A 22,554-nucleotide genomic window follows, 5' to 3' on the forward strand; every position below is an offset into this window, starting at 1 on the left:
CTTGAGTACAGAACCAGATCAAACAAAGTACAAGTTTATTATTTTCTCAACATGCAATACTCAATACAAATAGTTGTGTCCCTACAAAAAGAAGAATGAAATGATTCAAACTTGATGGGAGAATCCTGTTGGAACTTGGACGTTGAATACGTTTTCCAGTCCAGAAAAGTATCGGTGAGCTGTGTTCATTATTGAAGCAAAACGGTGCAACTGGGCTCTAAGTATTGAGTTGATGTGTTTGTCTATGGGCCTTACTAAAATACATGACTGCGGAACTGGTGCAACAGAGCTTGCGTTTTTCCACTACATGGTACCTGTTTGAGCCAGCTTGGCTCGGCCCGGCCGCTGTGCCCCGTCCTCCTTTTTCCACTGCAGATTTAGTACCTGGTCGTCATAACGACGCTGCAGGAAACTGCTGTGACCTAACGCGACACACACACAGAACGTCCAATGTGTGTTGTTTTTGATTCTCGGCATGTGGCTGTTGCCACAGCCAGAAGACAAATTTTGTTTCAAAAGCAAAAAAACAAAACACCGCTGGGTAAAGTATTTAATAATGGCGGGTTTGTTCAGGACACCCCTGTCTGTCGCCAGCAATGATGACGCTGTGATTAGTGACGATTCTCTCTGATCAATCAGTAGTCTGCAGGTTTTGGTCACCTTTTGGTATCGCCTCAGCGAGGTGATACTAAAAAAATGACCTGTCGGCAGGTACCAGGGACTTTTTTTCATAAAGGAAAACCAAAAAATCGAGTAGAGTCGAGCTGAGTTGAGCAAGTACCATGTAGTGGAAAAACGCCATTAATGTCTGAATGCTCTTTGATGAAAGTCCTCTTTCCAAATTGATGTTCTTTAGTTTTTGTACATGGACAACAAAACACTGTACAATGGTTCGACCAGACTGACAATCTAAAGGGCGGGAAAGAGACAAAGATCCTTCTGAGCAACAGTTGAATTAAAAGAGAAGAAATTTGCATTCATAGCCAGCAGTCATTAGTAAAATAAACTGGAAGCTTAGTTTGAACCTGTTTGCAGATTTAAACAGGAACAGCTTCCTTTTTTAGTGTCAAGTTCACAACAATGCAGCCTTAAACAAGCTGGCATTATCATTTCCTAAAGGTCTTCTTCAAACGTCTTGTTTTTCTTTCAAAAAGAAAAACACAACAACTCAAAATTTAGAACTTCAAAAATGATCGAGTGTCACTGAAGCTTTTCTGGACCAACAGTATTCTCCCATTATGCAACACTGTGGGGACATCCACTAACTGAACTTTGAATCATTTCATTTAAAATGTATTTCACATGTAAATAAAACATCTGGTGTCTGACTCATTCTGCTTATCTCTGTTACAATATTTATTACTGAAGGAGAGAAGATCATCAATATTACAGCTGATTCAGAACTTTTCAACTGTTGTGTACATGGATGTAAAAAAAGAAACAACAAAAAAAGATCCTCCCCAACTGCATCACAGGAGCTGCTCGGCCTTTGTGACGGCGCTGCGAGGAGAGCCACCTCAGGCTGAATCCTGATGATGTCCAATGTGTTAAAACTCAGTAAAGAGTCAACTGATGACAGGAATCATGAAAATGAACACATGAACAAATGATGGTCCTCAAGATGGAAAGAATATGTTTAATTAAACATCAGAAAATATAGTTTTAAAATGTTGATCAGCCAAAGTAATGTTTTGCCCGGCACTTAGGCCACAACAACTAAGAGACACACCATGATGAAGTAGCAGGTTACACTAACAATTCACCTACAAAGTCAGAGAGACAGGTGAATCACACAGACACAGGGGGTTGTCACAGTGAACACACTGGACCTTGATTTCAGCAACTGATGTTCAGTCAGTGTTTCTGTCCACAGGAGAGACTCTCAGTCCTGCAGAGGACTCAGAGACACTGAGGAACCAGGAGAGACTCTCAGTCCTGCAGAGGACACAGAGACACTGAAGCACCAGGCAACACACCAAACCCAGGATAAAGAACTTCAGTGAATGTGGTGTTAAATGTGTGGAGGTGGATCAGTGTGTCAAAGGAGACTCTGTAGAAGGACAGAATGCCAGCAGGACAGTCCACATACACTGCTATTCTGTCAGAGACAGAGGAGGAGGAGGAGGATATGTATGTTATTCTGTTATTGTGCCAGACAGAGTAAAAAAAAACCTTCACATTCAGATCATATTTCACCAGGATTTGCAATAATGAAAAATGTCATACTCTGCAGTGTGTAAAGAATATTGTCATATTGAAGCCTAACTAAGAAACCACATCCACATTTCTTTAAGTAGTCGGTGAAAAAATGTTCACTAATGAACCAGATTTAAACGTCTTTTCAACAGCAAAATTATCACTGTTAAATTCAACTGTTAACCCTTGTATTGTCACAAGACAACACAAGGGTTAAAGTAGTTCTGTATGACAACTAGCCAACCACCAGCACATTACAAGTTACATACTTATTCATATTTACACGTAAAAAGGATTATCTGTTGTGTATTCCCAATGTGAAGTGGGGTAAAGAAATCAATACTGTAGGCTACTTAAACAGCCCATGAAGCAGCCAACATTACACACACGTGTGTGGTAAAAATAGTCTGGCAGCACGTTTATGGTTTTGTTGCCTCGGGCTGCAGCACGCTACAAGATAGCATGCTAACGCTACAAGCTAGCATACAAAACAAGCAGCATATGCAAATTTTAAACAGTGGACAAATGTGAACGTCTAACATGACTGTGTGTGTGTTTAGTCTGTCAGCCTGTCTGATCACAGAGAAAGGCTGTATTTCTCTGGCCTCAGCTCTGAGCTCCAACCCCTCCCATCTGAGGGAGCTGGACCTGAGCTATAATCATCCTGGAGACTCAGGAGTGAAGCTGCTGTCTGCTGGACTGGAGGATCCACACTGGAGACTGGAAACTCTCAGGTATGGACAGACAGACAACACTTCCTTTGTCACAGAGGAACTCTGGTTCATGCTTAATGTAGGATCTGAGCAGCTTAATTTGTAAAGTGGGAGGTCCCGGAGCGCAGAGGGGGGGTGGATCCAGCGACTCAAAACGGGGGTTGGAGGTAATGGAACCTAAAAAAAAATTACACCTGCCTACGTAGCTTCTCTGGCTCTGACTAAAAAAGCCTAAACAACGCTGTGTGTACATCAGGGCAATGTTTATTTTTATTTCAGAACGTGCACTGCATCGGTGCGAAATGTAAAAAAAAATTAAAATACACTGCAACGATCGTTTTCACAAGCAGCAATTATCCATCGGACAATTAAAACAAAAAACCCACCGTGGTCTCCACATTCTTGATCGGCAGAAACCATTTTTGCTTGTTTGGGATCCGACTGGCCAGCGTATTTGAAAAAGTTAAGCAAACTTTGTTGTCTTTTTGACATTTTTCCCCTGAGTGAAATAAGGCTATAACAGCAATCTCAACCAGCACAGCGCCGCGCTGTTGAAGTGCCTCCGTCCCCTCTCCCCCCTCCACCGACAGCAGTAAAGTACAAACAGGAGAGATATATTATTATGAATTATTTTGCATAAGGGCTCATTTCAGAAACCAGCACAGGATAACTGATAATACCTGTTTACTTTTACTTTGATTGCCTTCTTTAAGTACATTTAGCCAATATCTGTGTACTTTTACTTTGATCCTTTAAGTACATTTAGCCTTTAATTCTTTTACCTCAGTACAATTTCAAAGCAGAACTTTAACATGTACTTAGACAGCATGTTTTGGTAGTTTTACTGCTGTACCGAATGAAGATAAAGTGATTCAGATTCTTTCATGAGCAGAGCTACATTAAAGTTATTGTACTGAATCAGCCTCATAACGTTTAGCATGGTTAGCTCTTGTTTAGCTGGTGATCCTGAGCATGGTGGCTAGCAGCTAACTGTTAAAACAGAAAAAATAACTCATCGACACACAAACACATTATCAGTTTGATAAAACTAACAGATCAGAAATCAGCTGAAAAGTGTCACTTACCAAAAGTGTAATCTGGAGGAAACATCTGCATCACAGCACGGAAGGAAGTTAAAGTAAACAGCTGCTGACACACACACACACACACACACACACACACACACACACACACACACACACACACACACACACACACACACACACACACCACATACACACAGAGCACAGAACAGAGAACATTTGTGCCATTTTTGTCTGTATCTGGGAGCTCTTTTCAAAATGTGATACAAACTAGTTACATGCGTCTGCTGTTAAACGGTGCAGCTGTTATAATAATAATAATAATAATAATAATAATAATAATAATAATAATAATCAACTTTATTTCTGTAGCACTTTTCTTAACAATGTTGCTGTTGTGAATGTTACACTTCATTCTGTAAAAACTGAACAAAGACTCTCATCTGTTTTGACTTGTATTTTAAATTGAAAAAGCATTGTAAGCAGCAAAAAAGTATCCAAAAAAATGTAATTCTTTTTGCAAAACAGCGTCAAAGAAGTGTCGAAAGTGGTACAAAAGCATTAAAACTAAAAACGTTGAAAGCATAAAAGAAATCCAAAAAAGCCTAAAAAAATCATCCAAAAAGGCATCAATTTAAAAAAAATAATTCTAAAAAGCATTCTTGGTAAAAAGAAAAAAAAAAAAACTTCAAAAATTGGGAAAAGCGTAAAAAAAGCATTGACACATGTAAGGAATTTGGTCTAAAATAAGGTCCTAAGGCCTGTCAAATCCAACTCCAATTTATTAATTCCCACGCCTTCTTTCATTGGACTTAAGTTTACCAGAACACAAGGATCAATCTGAGACGGAGAGTTCAGTTAAGCAAGTTTACTGAAGTCCAGCATTTAAGTTTACAGAACACAATTGTGGTTTCACAAAATGACACTAAGTTTCCCTAAGCGCAGGCACATATATAAGGAGTTCAAGTAAGCAAAGTCTATGTCAGATTACAGTATGACTGTCTAACCATTTTCCTAATCTTTTATATCTTGCTTGATGGCGTCTCCCTCCTGTCTCTCTACTGTCTCCGGGCAGATTCTCCAGCTCTCTCTCACACTCACACACTCACACACACACACACACACACACACACATACACACACACACACACACACACACACACACACACACACACACACACACACACACACACACACACACACACACACACACACACACACACACACTCACTGACCCAGAGCTACCCCGTCCTGTTCCACTTCTCTGTCTGGTACAGAAAAACACACACTCACATTCCTGAACTGTAAGGTAATCAAAGCTTAAGCTAACTACATGTATCTGTGTGTCCCGAGTCTATACATTATACAGGGAAAACAACTCTAATACTGAGAATAATACATCTAGATTATAGACATATTTCTACACTCAACAAAAATGTGTCGCAATACTCAATATTCAAAATAGTTTAGTCCTTAACAGTAAAGAAATGAAATGTTTTAAACCTTTAGTGTTGCATGATGGGAGAATAATGTTGGAACTTGGATGTTAAATTAGTTTTCCAGTCCAGAAAAGCGCATTTGACCCTTGATCAATATTGAAGCAAAACGGTGCAATTGGGCTCTAAATATTAAGTTGTTGCATTGTTATTTAAAATACACAAATGTTGAATTGGTGCCACAGAGCTTGATTGTGTCCAGTCAGATGTCTTCAGGACGACTCTAAGGCCCAATCCCAAAGTCCGGACTCACAGACTCACCGACTTTGGTGCGCATTCTTATGAAATTCGTAAGGGCTTAGGGTTGTCCCAATGTCAAATTTCAAAGGGCGAGAGGGTTTGAGTACACACTTACCGAGCCCTTTCCTTGAGTCTGCATCGATGCAGACTTCACCATAGGGAATTACCCACAGTTCAAAGCGTTGTGACGTTTACCGCGGATACCATAGGGAAATCCGAAAATTACAAAGGTAAACAACAGCACGACACACAACCACAGAACACAGACCAACCTGTTGTCCAGCCAAGAGTTTGAAAAAATTTGGAATCATGCAGCCGTCTTCTGTGCCTTGGCCGTGTGGAAAGCAACAAACTTAAAATGAAAATTCCCAAACCGGCAAGTGTCAGCAACATCTTTGTTATTAAACATCACCAAGGTAACATGTGATCTCGTGAAGTGCTGTCCCAATCCCGTTTATACCTATCTGAGCACATGTGGCCTCACACACTCACTCACTTAGCACCTGAGATCAATGAAGTCTGTGAGTCTTTAATCCTTAGTCCTCACGGCTCACTTTGGGATTGGGCCTAAATGTCTGAATGCTCTTTGATGAAAAGTCCTCTTTACAAATGGATGTGTTCGTTTTGTACAAAACGCTGTACAATGGTTTAAACAGACTGCCAACTGAAAGGGTACCCTGGCAATCCAGAGTTCTCGCGAGAGCACAATTTGAATTTGCTCAGCGAGTCACTCTGGCATTGAGTAATGATGCTCATTAACTATGCCCTTGTAGCCGAGCTTCACCAATCACATCGGTGTATCTGATATAGGCGGGCCAGAGGCAAGCTTAACAGATGTCGACTTTGACTGACTTTGTGATGACGTGATTTAATCTGCCAGTTAGCTCCGCTGGTAGCTAAACGTATGGGGCCCTGGATACGTCACCCCGTGTATTGTTATGATTGGTCGTAGTGTTATCTAATTGCGTGCAGTGAGATTTCAAATGCATGCTTGGTGCTGCCCCTCGAGTTGGGACATGTTCATTACCCAATGCCAGACCCTTAATCTTTTGGATTTGGGTCTGGATTTCCAGGCTACTGAAAGTGCAGAAAGAGACAAACATCCCTCTGAGCAACAGTTGAATTAGAAAAGAAAAAAATCAGCAGTCAGTGGTTGAAGGAAATATAGACCATGAAAGACAACAAGGCCCGAAGGCCTAAGTATCTGACTCCAATTACTCTAACCACACTAATTCCAGCGTGTCTGTTGATTGGGATTTATGACACAAGAACTCAAAGAGCAAATCTGAGACGATAGATTCAAGTCAGGCAAAGTTTACTAGGTCCAGCAGTTAAGTCTCACAACACATATGTGGGTTCACAAAAAAAAAAGTTTCCCTAGCTTCAGACACGAGTGTCCGGAGCTCAGTTCAGCAAAGTCTCTGTCAAAATTGTGAGCCCTGCCCTGCAATGTCCCTCAACCTTTATCCTCTTCCTTGATGGGGTGTCCTCGTCCTGTCTCCGGGCAGATCCTTCTGTTGTCACATACACAAACACGAGGGTGGGGATCAGTGTGGTATGACTTCCTCTTCCGGTCTGACGAACACAATAACATCCAGTTCCTGCTTTTCTGCTACTCTGTGTGGTGAACAACACTATATGTGGTATAAACTATAAGTGAAAGCTTAAGCTAACTCTGTGCATCAGAGTCTAATCCTTGTACAGGGGATGCAAGTGTGCCCCACCTGGAACTTGTAACCACTTCCTCTATGACTGCACACAATTAATGCAATAAGCACACCAACTTAAATGTCAAGCAATACTGATACTAATATTTCCACAACAATACTGATACTAATATTTCCACAACAATACTGATACTAATGTTCCTACATGGTAAAAAAAAAAACTTGCAAGCTTAGCATCAAAATATCTGCAGATTTAAACAGAAACATCTTCCTGTTTCAGTGTGAAGGTCACAATAATGCAGCCTATAACATGCTGGAATTAACATTTAGCAAAGCTCTTTCAACACATCCATCCATCCATCCATCTTCTTCCGCTTATCCGTTACCGGATAAGCGGAAGAAGATGGATGGATGGATCTTTCAACACACATCCTCCCTACCAGCATCACAGGAGCTGCTTGTCCTCTAAACCTGAGGACACTGCGACAATGGAGGGAGGAGAAACACTTCAGGCTGAATCCTGATGATGTCTAATGAAGCTCAGCGCAAATTCTTTCAGGAAGACTTCTAATAACTTCAATCACCGCTCTTTCTTACTAAACCTATTCAGCTGTTTAGAAGGCGTTCACTTTTCAGTAAACCAACCAGAATTGGCCACGAAATTCATGATCCAATCACAGCATGACATCCCTGCTTTAAATCTGTTTCTCTCTCTGCTGCTGTCAGCTGTCATTTCAGGCAAAGCGTGCAACCTTCCTCCTCCCCTTCCACCTCCAGTCACAATCACACGCGGCTCCCTGGGTCTTCCTCCAGCAGAACGCTCCGTCGACTCCTTTGGTCTGGTCTTCGGGCTCCTTCGCTGCCGCCACCAGTGTCTAGACTCCATCAGGGGGAATATGTCTTGGCTTCTCTACCCCTTTCAAAAATTATTTTAAAACGATGGAGTCTAATCTCCAAAGACTGTACATTTCATATTATGTACAATTAATCTTTGCATATCTGTAACGAAGTCTCTCCTGACTGAAATGTGTTGAAACTCAGTAAAGAGAGTCAACTGATTACAGAAATCATACAAGTGATCAAATAAAAAAAAAGATTGACCTCAAGATGGAAAGTAAAGATTTGATTAAACATCACAAAATATAGTTTAAAAATGTTGCTCAGACAAATGAATGTTTTGTGTTTGAGTCTGAGATGTGCTTCTCAGTGCAGAGTGTGTGTGATGGTAAACAGACTGAACTTTGATTTCAGCAGTTGATGCTCAGTCAGTGTCTCTGTCCACAGGAGAGACTCTCATTCCTGCAGAGGACACAGAGTCACAGAGGAACCAGGTTTCCAGACACCAAACCCAGGATAAAGAGGTTCAGTGAATGTGGTGTTGAAGGTGTAGATGTGGATCAGTGTGTCAGAGGAGACTATGTAGAAGGACAGAATGCCAGCAGGACAGTCCACATACACTGCTACTCTACCAGAGACAGAGGAGGAGGAGGAGGGGATGTATTTTTCTTTGTTATGGTGCCAGACAAAGTATCCACTATCTGAGCGGTCCAAACACCAGGACTGATCATTCCCTCCAAACAAACAGTCTTTACTGTCTCCTCTCTTTCTGATTCCTCTGTAACTCACTGATACAAAAAACAGTCCTCTGCATTCGACCTCCCAGTAACAGCGACCAGTCAGACCATCTCTACACAGCAGCTGAGACCACCAGTCAAATCTGTCTGGATGATCAGGATATGACTGATCCTCTCTCACACGTGTCACTTTCCTGTTGTTGTCAGACAGTTTGAGGTATCTGTTCACTGTGTTTGTATCCAGTTCCAGTTCACAGACATCTGATGGAGAGAACAAGAAACAATACAGCTGCATGGTTATCATCTGCTGATAATCAGCTTCCACTGCAGCACAAAGTAGCTCTGAACCATCTGCTTTCTAAAACATGTATGTATGTACATCAGTCAACGAAATGTAGAAATCTAATATAACATGCAGCTGAGTTCATAGGAATTAAAGTTTGAACACACTCACACTTCCTCAGACCTGGTTTCAACCACTGTGGTCCACTAGGGTCCACCCTGCAGGAAGAAACAAAGTCACAATTAACTTCACACACCTTCACTCAGATACTCCATTGAAATTTAACCACAGTTTCTCAGTAACTGTCTGTCCATACCTGAGAGTGTCCAGTCTCCAGTTTGGATCCTCCAGTCTAGCAGACAACAGCTTTACTCCTGAGTCTCCTGGATGATTGTAGCTCAGGTCCAGCTCCCTCAGATGGGAGGGGTTGGAGCTTAGAGCTGAGACCAGAGAAGTACAGCTTTCCTCTTTGACCAGACAGCCTGACAGACTGAACACGCACACGCACTGTCATATTAGACGTTCATTTTCATCCACTGCTTAAAAATGGGGGACCTATACAACCAGCAATGCAAGAAGAAGGCCAACGGGATAATCAGAGACACAAATCCACAGGTTACCCCAAACTGCTCTGCTTGCTGCCGTCCCGCAGACGGTCATGAGCACTAGGCTCAGGGACAGCTTTTTTCGACGTTTTGTTTTTGCTTTTCAGCTTTCCAATGTTAGAAATTGTTACATTTTTCTTCTACATATTTTTAGCGCTTATTTCTACGTCCCATATTTCCTTATATAAAACAAAAATTAAAAACGGGTCAATGTGACTCGAAGTCAACGCAAGGGTTAAACCCAGTTTAAAAGTTTGAAATTGTATTAAAGCATAGCCCCTTGAGATAAACCATCTCATTCAAGGGACTCCAACATCAAACAAACAATAAAACAGACACAATCACATACAACTTACATGCACATCAAGGATCTCATTATTCAGTATACCCAGATTACTTCTTAATTTGTTGACGGTGCTCTCAATATATTTTTTTAAAGGAAAGCAGTGGATCAACTCAAAGTATTTGAAATAAGTCACATGTTCAAGGGGTAAACCCTCATTAAAAGAAATAGTCAAAAAGGAGACTCACCAAGTGCTTGTCTGGTATGAGAACTGATTATGGAGTTAAATTTGTGTTACTGGGAGTTCTGAGTTTTAAATGTATTGGCACTAGATGGCATATAGAAGTACTTGACAATTACATATACACATTTTTAGATCGAGAATACACGTGCTGGTGGTTGGCTAATTGTCATACAGGACTACTTTTCAGAGCATTTACCCGGTGAAAAGACTATTAAAACTGGTTCGAAAGTTAATGTTGTGTGATGTCGTATTATGTTTTTCAACCTCCAAGATGAATCTCTCCTCATCCGTGGTGTTGTAGGAGACAAACGATATTGGGGGGAGGTGTTTAGTAAATTGACTGGATGCATTGCTGTTTCACTTCCTGCCTGGCTGTCTGAATGGTCCGCGGCTAACTTGAAAATAGACCTGGCGCGTATCTTTAGCGGAGCCACTTCACGCACGCTTCTGGGATGCCCCGTAGCGTGGCTGGTACATTAAGCATTGACTTGAATGGCAGCTTTTGCTCGTGGGGGTCACAACACCTTTGGAACTCAGCTCAGATGCGCCCGGTGGAAAATAGGGGTGAGAGGTTACTGTTACTGAACCTAAAAGGATTCAATAAAATGTCCATTCAATATTTAATAAATGAAGAAAATGACAGCTCATAAAACAGATGAACACCAACCTGAGAGTTTCCAGTCTGCAGTGTGGACTCTTCAGACCACAAGACACCATCTTCACTCCTGAATCCTTCAGGTCGTTGTTACTCAGGACCAGCTCTCTCAGACTAGAGGACCTGGATCTTAAAACTGAGGACAGAACTTCACAGCTTCTCTCTGACAGGTTACAGTCACTCAGTCTGAAATAAAAAGTCCATCCAATAATTTACATATGATGAAAATAGCGGCTTCACAGGGCCATAACTTTCAAATGGCTAAACCCCAACCTGAGAGTTTGCAGTCTGCAATGTGGACTCTTCAGGCCACAAGACACCATCTTCACTCCTGAATCCTTCAGGTCGTTGTTACTCAGGACCAGCTCTCTCAGACTAGAGGACTGGGAGCTGAGAACTAAGGACAGAGCTTCACAGCTTCTCTTTGACAGGTTACAGCCACTCAGTCTGAAATAAAAAGTTCAATAGTTAACATATGAAGAAAATAATAACTCAGATGGTCATCTTTTATCACACTTAAACACTAACCTTAGAGTTTCCAGTCTGCAGCGTGGACTTTTCAGTCCAGCAGACACCAGCTTCCCTCCTAAATCCTTCAGGTTGTTGTTACTCAGGTCCAGCTCTCTCAGACTAGAGGACTGGGAGCTGAGAACTGAGGACAGAGCTTCACAGCTTCTCTCTGACAGGTTACAGCCACTCAGTCTGAAGAGCAATCAACACAACACAAGATCACCATTGCGAGTTTTTTTTCTGAATATAGAAAAAGTGCATTTAATCTGGATAGTTGTGTGTGCACATACAGAGCTTTGTTGGAGGCTTTGACCACTGGCAGCAGCCTAAGAAGAGCCTCCTCTGAAGCAAAGTATTTCTTCAGGTCAAACACGTCCAGGTCGTTTTGTGATGACAGTAAGATGAAGACCAGAGCTGACCACTGAGCAGGAGATAGTTTACCTGTGGAGAGACTTCCTGAAATCAGGGACTGTTGGATCTCCTCCACTAGAGAACGATCATTCAGTTCATTCAGACAGTGGAACAGATTGATGCTTCTCTCTGCAGACAGATCCTCATTAATCTTCTTCTTGATGTACTCAACTGTTTTCCAATTGGTCCAGGAGCTACTTCGTGTCTGTGTCATCATACCTCGCAGTAGAGTTTGATTAGTCTCCAGTGAAAGACCCAGGAGGAAGCGGAGGAACAAGTCTAGGTGTCCATTTGGACTCCGTAAGGCCTTGTCCACAGCATTTGGGTAGAAATCTTGTTGAAACCAAATGGATGATTCTGCTTCTGCAAGCAGGTTGACTCCAGAGTTGGTGAATGTCAGATGGACATGAAGAGCAGCCAGAAACTCCTGAACACTCAGATGGATGAAGCAGAACACCTTGTCCTGGTACAGTCCTCTCTCCTCTTTAAAGATCTGTGTGAACACTCCTGAGTACACTGAGGCTTCTGTGATATCAATGCCACACTCTGTCAGGTCTGATTCATAGAAGATCAGGTGGCCTTTCTGCAGCTGCTCAAAAGCCAGTTTTCCCAGACACTCAATCATCTTCCTGCTCTCTCGACTCCAGTGTGGATCTGTCTCGGTTCCTCCATCATACTTTACATTCTTCCGTTTGGACTGAACCACTAGGAAGTGGATGTACATCTCAGTCAGGGTCTTGGGCAGCTCTCCTCCCTCTCTGGGTTCCAACACCTTCTCCAGAACTGTAGCAGTGATCCAGCAGAAGACTGGGATGTGGCACATGATGTGGAGGCTTCGTGATGCAGGAGATGTGATGTGGGAGATTACTCTGCTGGCCTGATCCTTATCTGTGAATCTCTTCCTGAAGTACTCCTCCTTCTGTGGGTCAGTGAACCCTCTGACCTCTGTCACCATGTCAACACACTCAGGAGGGATCTGACTGGCTGCTGCAGGCCGTGTGGTTATCCAGAGGCGAGCAGAGGGAAGCAGTTCACCCCTGATGAGGTTTGTCAGCAGCACATCCACTGAGGTGGACTCTGTAACATCAGTCAGGATCTCAGTGTTGTGGAAATTCAGAGGAAGTCGGCACTCATCCAGTCCATCAAAGATGAACACAACCTGGAACTCTTCAAACCTGCAGATTCCTGCTTCTTTGGTTTCACTAAAGAAGCGATGAACAAGTTCCACCAAGCTGAACTTTTTCTTTATCAGCCCATTCAGCTCCCTGAAAGTGAATGTAAATGTGAACTGGATGTCCTGGTTGGCTTTGCCTTCAGCCCAGTCCAAAGTGAACTTCTGCGTTAAGACGGTTTTCCCAATGCCAGCCACTCCCATAGTCATCACTGTTCTGATTGGTTCATCTCTTCCAGGTGGGGTTTTTAAGATGTCTTCACATCCGATTGTTGTTTCCGGTCTGTCTGGTCTCCAGGAAGCTGTTTCAATCTGTCTGACCTCATGTTCATCATTGACTTCTGCGGTCCCCCCCTTTGTTATGTGGATCTTTGTGAAGATCTTATTCAGAAGGGTTTTGTTTCCAGCTTTAGCAATCCCCTCAAGCACACACTGGAACTTCTTTTGTGACTTGGATTTGACGTTTCGCTGGCATGCAGCAAGAATATCTAAATGAATAAAACAATGAAATCAATGAGGCGTTGTTCTGGTGAATGTGAATGTGCACATTTCTGTATTCATGAAATCTAGTCTACTCATTTGACGACCATGTCCTGAATAGATTAACTATTGTAAAATTACTTAATATTCCTCTACAACAACTGATATGTTGTGCATCTAAGTCATGCACCCATGAACTCTGTGGTGTGTAAAGAAACCAGGTCTATGACTTAACTACAGATGTAATTATTATATGTAATTAGTGTGTGCACTGCACTTTTAAAACTTTGCATTTTAACCAGCAGAGGCAACAACACAGGATTGTCTGACTTTGTTTTATCAACTTTTGTTCTCAGAGACACCTTTCTCTCTGGTGGATGTTTTCTTTGGTAGCTTATACTGTTATACTGTTGTCAGCACAACATACTGTATGTGTCTATCTTTGTGGAGACATTGGCTACAAAGCTAATATTTGTTGAAGACTTTGTGATATACAAGTTTGTTACATCCATTATTTTAAATTCATATTGATTATGACTCACCTGCAGGTTCTGAGATGGTGTTTGATAAATTCTCCACTAGATCATTTCGATTGATCTTCACTAAAACTATTTTGGTCACTTTAATGGTGTTCATACTGTAGGTTGAGAACATCAGGTCCACTGTCTTCACCCTGTTTACATTCTCCAGTTTGCTCTTTGCGATTGCTGGGAAGCCTTCAAGGCCCCCATTCAGCTGTAGGTACCACTGAAATGTTTGAAAATCCTCAGCTCCCAAGTCTTCTAAAGTTCTTAAGACGACCTCTTGAGGCGTTGCCATCTTTTGTCCCTGCAAAGATCCAAAATATATCAAAAGAACATAGTCACCTTATAGAATTATCAAAACAGACCAGTTTTGTAGATTGAGTTATGACATGTCTACATAGTAGAAGTAGAAAAAACATTGATGTGGAAATCTGTGCACACAGATTAATAATTCAAGAGCATGCATAAATTACCCAAGAGTCCAGATAAGCTCTCTTATTAAGTTGCACTACGGGGGGGGTTCTAGAGAAAGCCCTGGTAGTGAAAGACATCCTTGTAGAAAGTTACAACCAACATCCCAGATAGGTGTCAACACTCTCTAAGACACAAGCCTATCAGCCCACCATTTGGTTAATGGTCAATGCCCTGCTCGACTCAGGGTAGGGGTGCAAGATATATTGACTCAATATCGTTATCACAATATATCGAAAGTGTTGCAATAAGTATGCAATATTTTGTTTATCTTGTGGCGCGCTGTGTCCCGTCCATTGGCTGTGTGGCTTAGTTGTGTTCGATTTAGAGCCCATTTGAAACGCTATAATGATCATGTTTCATTGGCCAGTTACCGTGCCACTTGCACATGTTAGCACGTTAGTGCACGGGTCCACTTCGTGACAAACCCTATGGATCGTTCCATATGTGTGCATATTTCGACAGAGTGACAGTGTAAGTGAAGAAATAGATAGACAACAAAATGGAATGAATCAGGGAAGAGAAATAAAAGTTGTGTCCTGTTCTCTTTGATTATTTTATACTGTCCAACCAGTAAAACATGTCCTGTTCTGTAGATATGGTCGTTATTTATATATTTTATACGGTACAACCAGTAAAACATGTCCTGTTCTGTAGACATGGTCCTTATTTATATATTTTATACTGCACAACCAGTAAAACATGTCCTGTTCTGTAGACATGGTCTTTATTTATATATTATATATTGTCCAACCAGTAGAACATGTCCTGGTCTGTAGACATGGTCATCATTTATATATTTTATACTGTACAACCAGTAAAACATGTCCTGTTCTGTTCTGACATGGTCGTTATTTATTTATTTATTTATTCATGTTGTACTAGTCCAATATGACAGTCAGTTGAAATAAACCTTGTTTTGTAAGAAAACTTGTTTAATTTGTTATGAATCTATTTTGATGTGTTTTCCTGTAACTTTTGTAATTTTACATATGTTTAAAAATATTGAAAGTAATATCGATATCGCAATATTCATAATCGATATCGCAATATCACGACTTGACGTGCAAGTGAAACCTCCTGCATGAGAATTGACACAGTTTTTCCACCGACCCCAATGATGTGAGTCTTATGCATTTGGTTCAGCACTCATCAATACTGGGCATGCACAGCCAATCCGCCAGCAGCCTAGGCAACTTACCTATGCCCGCCAAGCTGCTGTAAACCAGATGCTACAAGTGATGATGGCTAGTGGCATAATCAAGCCATCAAGTCCATGGTTGTCATCAGTCGTTATAGCTCCTAGAAAGGATGGGAATTGCAGCTGCATGTCCATTTCAGATCCCTGAATGACAAAACAGTGAAGGTCTCCTCTCAAGACTCTTGACTATGTATTTTTGTCGATCCAGACTAGTGTTCGACCGATTTATTGGCCGGCTGATATACCGGAAACGGTTGCGTTTTGCGTCTGCTGCATTCGCAGATTTTTCCTGGCATTATTTACAGACAGGCGTCCACACAAGCAGCTCTGTGTTGCTAGTAGAGGTGTGAATCTTCACTGATCTCCCGATTCGATTACGATTATCAGGTCAGCGAGTCGATTCAATATCTCGATGCATCACAATGCATCACGATGCGTCAAAAACATTTTTCTATTAATGCCATATAGGATATTTGACTTGACAAACTTGCATTGTCAAGTGCAATGCCCAAGCTGCAATAAGTAACTTTAGACTGGAATGATGATTTCTTTAAGGTAGCTACCACGAAGGTTTACCGATTTTGGATTAGTCATATACCACCCTACTTTTAACCAGCAAATCTATTGTGCTGTATTGGAATAACTGACCCCAGACAACTCTTTAACAAAAAAGGTATTGTTTACTGAACAATAACTTAAATGTACAAATAATATTTAGCCGTTAGATTGAATAACAAAAAAAACATAACACAAATCACACCCTTCAAATATGCTAACTGCAATATTTCTTCAAATGATATTACACACAACTACCCCTTTACCCATTTCTCTATCAGTTTCCACTTAAAACACTCCAGCTACACAAAATGATTCCTCCTTACAGCAGTTTCAATGTAAAACCTACTCAAACCCTATTAAAACCACTGTGTTACCACACACCCACCCACCCACCCACACACCGAGAGAAAAAAACTAAAACTGTCTGTCTGTCTGTGTGCATGTCTGCCTGTCGCTGTCTGTATGTGTGTGTGTGTGTGTGTGAAACGGGTTAGGCTACTGAGAATGTTATTTTTCATTTGAATGTTTATGCCGCGGCCGGAAAATTAACGCGCGACGTCATTGCGTTATAATCGATTATGGTGGGCCACTGCATCGATGCAACATCGTCCATGTTCGCATCCCGATGCATCGATTATTTGATTAATTTCAACACCTCTATGGTAGAGAGGCTGCAGTTCACGTGCAGACCATGCACTACCCCTCCCCCACTAGCAGAGTGGTAAGTAAGTTTTAAACTTTCAAAGCATCTTTTAACTGTTTGACTTAGCTGAAATATTACCATACACTTTGAAAGTGGAAACACGTTGCTCTATATGTGCTTGCAACTATAGCTAAGCATGTTTGTGGGTCCAAATGGAAAATGTGAATGCCTCGTCTATAAAACTGCTTGCCATTGTATTTAGGGAGCTGCAAATAGCTAAGTTGTTCACACGCATCACAGCGATATATGAGAGTACTGCGCCACCTGAAGAAGAGCTTTTAAAACTTTGAGAGATATGTTTTATACATGGTTGAATCATTGTAACTTTTAAAGTTGATGCAGTTTAGAACAGAAACTTGAACAATTTGTTGCTTAATGTGCATCTGACATCACGTTATTTTCCTCTGCTGATTTGTGTTCTGTGGTTGACAAATCTGGCAGCTTCTTTTACATTTTCGTTTAGACCTACTAGTGTGTTGTCTTTGAATATTAGGCAGCATATTAGACATGCTCATTTTATTTTATGTAGAAAAATTGAAACCATGGCAGTCTTAAATTACAAATCAAGCACTTTATTTCAATGGCTACTTTTGAGGTTTATTGTTTTCTTAAATTATTTAAATGTGTTGACAAAGGACATTTTGTCATGACCTGATTATATCTGTCTTATAATATGTCAGCAAGCAATGCATCATCAAGGCTTTGTTGTAGATGTTGATTAAAGCCTTTTATCCTTGCACAGTTAACCATATGCAGTGCACCCATCCATATGATGCACATTGCACACATCATTTGTGTGATATGAATGTAAGATGATTGCAGAATTGACACTGATCTGTGTTTTTGTTTATTCTTGTTAAAGAAATGGCAGAGCAGATTCCGAAAACAAATCCATTGCGGCAAGGTTTACATTTTTATGATGTAAATTGAGGGAGCAAAAGTAGTATCGGCTCCAAATATCGGCTCAATCGGTATCGGCATTGGCACTAAAAAATCCATATCGGTCGATCCCTAATCCAGACTGCGTGCACCTTTACTACAGCACTGTGTAGGGTCACGCATGGACAGAGTGGCAGTTGATGTGCTGGGGCCAGTACCAGTACAGGGAACCAGAATGTGCTGGTCGCAATTAACTACTTTATGAAGTGACCCAAAGCGTACCCCCTTCATGAGGCAACGCCCGTGACTGAGCTCATTGTGCAAGGCATTTTCAGTCGCTGATGTGTAACCTGCTAGGCATCCAGAATCCAGGACCACCCTGGTTCACCCACAAAGCAATGGATTAGTTGAACGGTTCATGCAGACCTTGAGTGCCCAGCTAGCCCTCACCACTGCCTGGACCAGAGTGATTGAGACCTACAGATAACCTTCATTCTGATGGTGTGCCACAGTGCAATCCAAAAATCCTCCAGCTGTACTCCTGCATTGATGTTCGGCAGGGAACTGACAAGAGTGCTGGAGCTGGCTTATGGAGGACTCCCAGATGCACCCGACGTCATTACTAGTCCTGAAAATGTCAGTCAATTACAGGACTGATTGTAGACGGCTTACAGCCTGAGTGAGGTCAACTCGCCTCGGAAGGGAGAGGGAGGTGTAGCGACTGTGCAGAACTAACATGTGAGAGACTCTTGGGCAGTTCATATGGGGGGAGATGGGTCAGGTTCAGAAACGGGGAGGGAGCAGACAAAGGGAGAGAGAGTAAGAGGGAAAAGGACGAGAGACTAAAAAAGCCTGAAGGGAGACACTGATCTCAATGACAAAAGTCAAAATGGTTCCACTTTACTTGAGGTCAAGGAAAAGTAGTTGTGATGCAATTGTAATTGTATCATGACAGCCAATCTAAAAACCAACTGCTTGTGACACTTTAATGTTAAAACATAAAGCTAATGTTTTTTTTTTAAAGTTTGATAATTAGGCATGCCATGACATATTTATGAGGTCATGTTGTCTAGGTTAATGTCAAGATGTCATAACACAAACATCTCTATCTAAATGGCAACAGTCAACATTTATAAAGAGTCCTTCGTGACATGACAGGTGTCATGTCAGTCTTATGCACACCCCTTCAAATAAAGTGTCCCCCAAAAGTTGATCTTTAGGAGAATAAATATCTGAAAGCAATACAGAATGCTTGAATGCAGTATATTCCATTATGTTTTTAATTTTTCAACTGTCACCTATGTTTTTCTTTATAGCAATAAATACATTTCAGACATAATTGGTAGGGATGAGTGAGTACAGCTGTATCTGTATCTGTTAACCATATGAATTATCTGTATCTGTATCTGTACTCGGACTGGGCGGGGCCTGACCCGGAAGTGGGCAGGATTTAACCCGGAAGTTGGTCGGTTTGTCTTGAAATGGGCGGGGCTTTAACCGGTATGTTATTTTAAGCATGCAATTGATATGGGTTGATCAGAAATTGTTATATTTATTGCTGATTAGAAAACTATTTACATGACAGCATCAGCATTGAGCTTCAGATCAATGGTTTTGATCACGATAACAAACAAACTATATACAGAACAAGAACAATGAATAAAACACATGAGGTTGCAATTATGAAGTAAAATGTAATGAACAAGAGTTTTCATACTCAACATAACTTTATTTTTTTAACTTTTAATTTTTTTATGATCAGTGTGATTTTTGTTTTTTTTTGGTAGAACGCGAGTCGCATTCTACCAAGCACCACATCTGGACAAACCCCACGTTTACCAGAACTCTACTGGTTAATAAGTAAGTACTACAAACCGAAGTAAAAAACAAACCTGAAGCTGAAAAAACCCTAAACGTTAACGGAAAAGACCTGCGAACCTGAGTGACTGAGGGAGAGACAGAGACAGAGAGAGTTGTTCTGTGTGAGTGAGCAGAGCGGGACACAGCAACACAATCTGTATGTGTGTAGGGGAGGGGCACTGTGACGACTAGCCTATCACAGAACGCAGACACAGTCAGCTCCCAATGAGGATTTTTATTCAATCCGAGCACAGATACTGACTCGTATTACTCGTATAATACTCGTAATCGGCAAAAGTGCTTTATCTGTACCGGATACTCGTTTCAGCCGAGTATCCGGCTCAACTCTAATAATTGGCAACAGGTTCTCACACTCATCTCGTAAAATACGGACGCTTGGTCAGGTGCCTTTGTCGTTCTTATTGACGCTAAAAGTCTCCTTTAGCGCTATAAGTAACCACGCTTGGTCGGGACTATTGCCGTCCCTTTAGTGCTATAAGTAAACGCGCTTGGTTGGGACTATTGCCGTCCCTTTAGTGCTATAAGTAAACGCGCTTGGTCGGGACTATTGCCGTCCCTTTTGACGCAGTTATGTTAAGGAAAAGGTCGTGGGTGGGCGTACAGTTCTGTGACACGCGGGAGGAAAATAAAAAGCGACTATAGCAAGCGTGACAAGCGGGATGCGAACCCCGCTCTCCTGGGTGAAAGTCCTGTGTTTGTTTGACCCATCCACCACCCCAACCAACCTCCTTGCGTGGAAATTTGGCCTTACATACTACTCGCTAAATCCTATCTAACTGCTGCTCTCCCCAGTGCGTTACACAAATACGCTGAAAGACGCCTTTTTCGTCACATCAGACGCTGACAGCCACTGTCCAAACGTCCTTATTTTACGAGTTCGGAATGAGAACGGGTTGTAATTGGTGCATCAAAATCTATCAGAGGCAGGAACTGAAGTGTTTGACATTCACAATTTCCTGGGGGAGAACCCCCACAACCCTCAGCTCCAGACTCGTTTTTATCGAACACTAGCCACTGACAAAGTTCCCATGATATACTGTACACTTTTCATTTTTCATAAATCCTTCACAATAAAGGTCCCTTGTTATTTTGTTATTCAAAAGCTTGTATTGTAAAGCTGCATAATCAGGAATATTCGGTTATCATCCGCAGTAACTTAACACAACCCCAACAACAGTAAAGTACAAACAGGAAAGAGATATTATAATATTATGAATTATTAAGCAGAATGGGTCATTTCAGAAACCAGCAAAGGAGAACTGATAATACCTGTGTACTTTTACTTTAATACTTTAAGTACATTTAGCTCATAATACTCAAGTACTTGTCAGCAGAGCTATATTTGAGTTGTGTACTAAATCAGCTCTATAACGGTTAGCAGTGTTAGCTCCTGTTGTTTGTGCAGCCGGTGATCCTGAACACAGTGTGCTAACTGTAAGCACAGAGCTAAACTCTTCAACACTGAAACACATTTTTACAGTTTGATGAAACTCAGCTGAATAGTGTCACTTACCAAAAGTTTAACCTGGAGGAGACATCTGTGTCACAACGCGGGAGGAAGTGAAAGTAAAAAGTGGCTGACACACACTCACACACAGAGCAGGAAGTAGGGAGGAAGCGTGTAACATTTCTGCCATTCCTTCCTGTATCTGAGAGCTCTTTTCCAAATATTTAGTGATGTGTTTGCTACTAAATGGAGCAGCTGTTAGAATAATAATTATAAACTCTATGACTGTGTCTCAAACCTCCTACTGTCACACTTCAAACACTTAGTTTTAAGTATATAGTGTAGATAACGCAAAAAGTCAGTGCACTGAAAGTACCCGGATGACCCCCTAAAAACGGTCAAAAAGTTCTGTGTGGAACGATGGACCCTACACGCACTAAACGCCAGCTTGACTACAAAGCGGAAAGGGGAGGGACCAGGTATGTCGACCGGCAGCTGATTGGACGAACGCATCACGTGGGTCTGGCTTCTCCCAGATTTCACAACTGAGCATAATGGCGGCTCGTTCAGAATATGATCTCGTATTTTATGAAAATAGTTCACCGAAATGTGTTTCTGAAAACATTTTAAGAGAGAAATAGGCCGTGCAGTTGCTGAATCTGTCTGTTTTTTGATCAACAAAGGTCAGTTTAAAAGATTTTCGTCAGATTTTGAGAGGCGGCGAGCCGAGCCGACCGCTAGTCATTTCCGGTAAGTGTTTTAACATAAGTTAAAGTTTAAAGTTTAACATATGTTCCTTTTGGGAAAATACTAACCAACAAGGTAACTGTTCTGAATCTGTTACATTTGATTCTGTGAAAACTGAAAAAAAGACTCATCTGTTTGATTGGTATCATAAAGTAAGGGTTCAAGTGATTTAATAATAATAAAGTGTTTATTTAGGTTGTTCCTACAGCACGTACTACTGATATTAATTTATTAATTGCATTAGGCTTTAGTCTTCCTCCTTTATTTTAGTATGTCCACAGTTCTTATTCATGTATCGAGCATTTCCCTCTGGGTGTGATGCCACAACAGATGACCTGTACTTAGGAATGTAATGTTGTCCATTGTCTGGATGTAAAGAGGACTCACTATACTTACACAATTTGATTTGTAATTTGTTTTAGTCATACTTTAACGCCCTTTAAAGTTAACAACCAAAAGTATAGGTTGACAAAAACAAAATTCTCAACACAAAATCAAACTCTGCTGTGTTGAAAACATAGTTTTCTTTTAAGATCAAGAGCGAACCTTCACACTTTACTTTAAATATCTGA

The 22,554-nt window shown here is 41.3% G+C and overlaps 1 protein-coding gene across 1 annotated transcript; it reads right to left on the minus strand.

The window, feature by feature from the left end:
* Positions 1 to 7,783: 7,783 nt before the first annotated feature.
* On the minus strand, positions 7,784 to 21,396 carry LOC116057907 (NACHT, LRR and PYD domains-containing protein 3-like). The gene is made up of 9 exons (XM_036001667.1): positions 21,302 to 21,396; positions 14,114 to 14,399; positions 11,800 to 13,579; positions 11,528 to 11,701; positions 11,273 to 11,446; positions 11,012 to 11,185; positions 9,529 to 9,702; positions 9,384 to 9,430; positions 7,784 to 9,190 (listed from the first exon to the last, which is right to left on the minus strand). Exons 2-9 carry the CDS (start codon positions 14,388 to 14,390, stop codon positions 8,649 to 8,651), a joined length of 3,342 nt encoding a protein of 1,113 aa, XP_035857560.1. The 5' UTR covers positions 14,391 to 14,399; positions 21,302 to 21,396; the 3' UTR covers positions 7,784 to 8,648.
* Positions 21,397 to 22,554: the final 1,158 nt, after the last annotated feature.

Source organism: Sander lucioperca, chromosome 5, assembly GCF_008315115.2.
Source record: "Sander lucioperca isolate FBNREF2018 chromosome 5, SLUC_FBN_1.2, whole genome shotgun sequence".
Classification (NCBI taxonomy): domain Eukaryota; kingdom Metazoa; phylum Chordata; class Actinopteri; order Perciformes; family Percidae; genus Sander; species Sander lucioperca.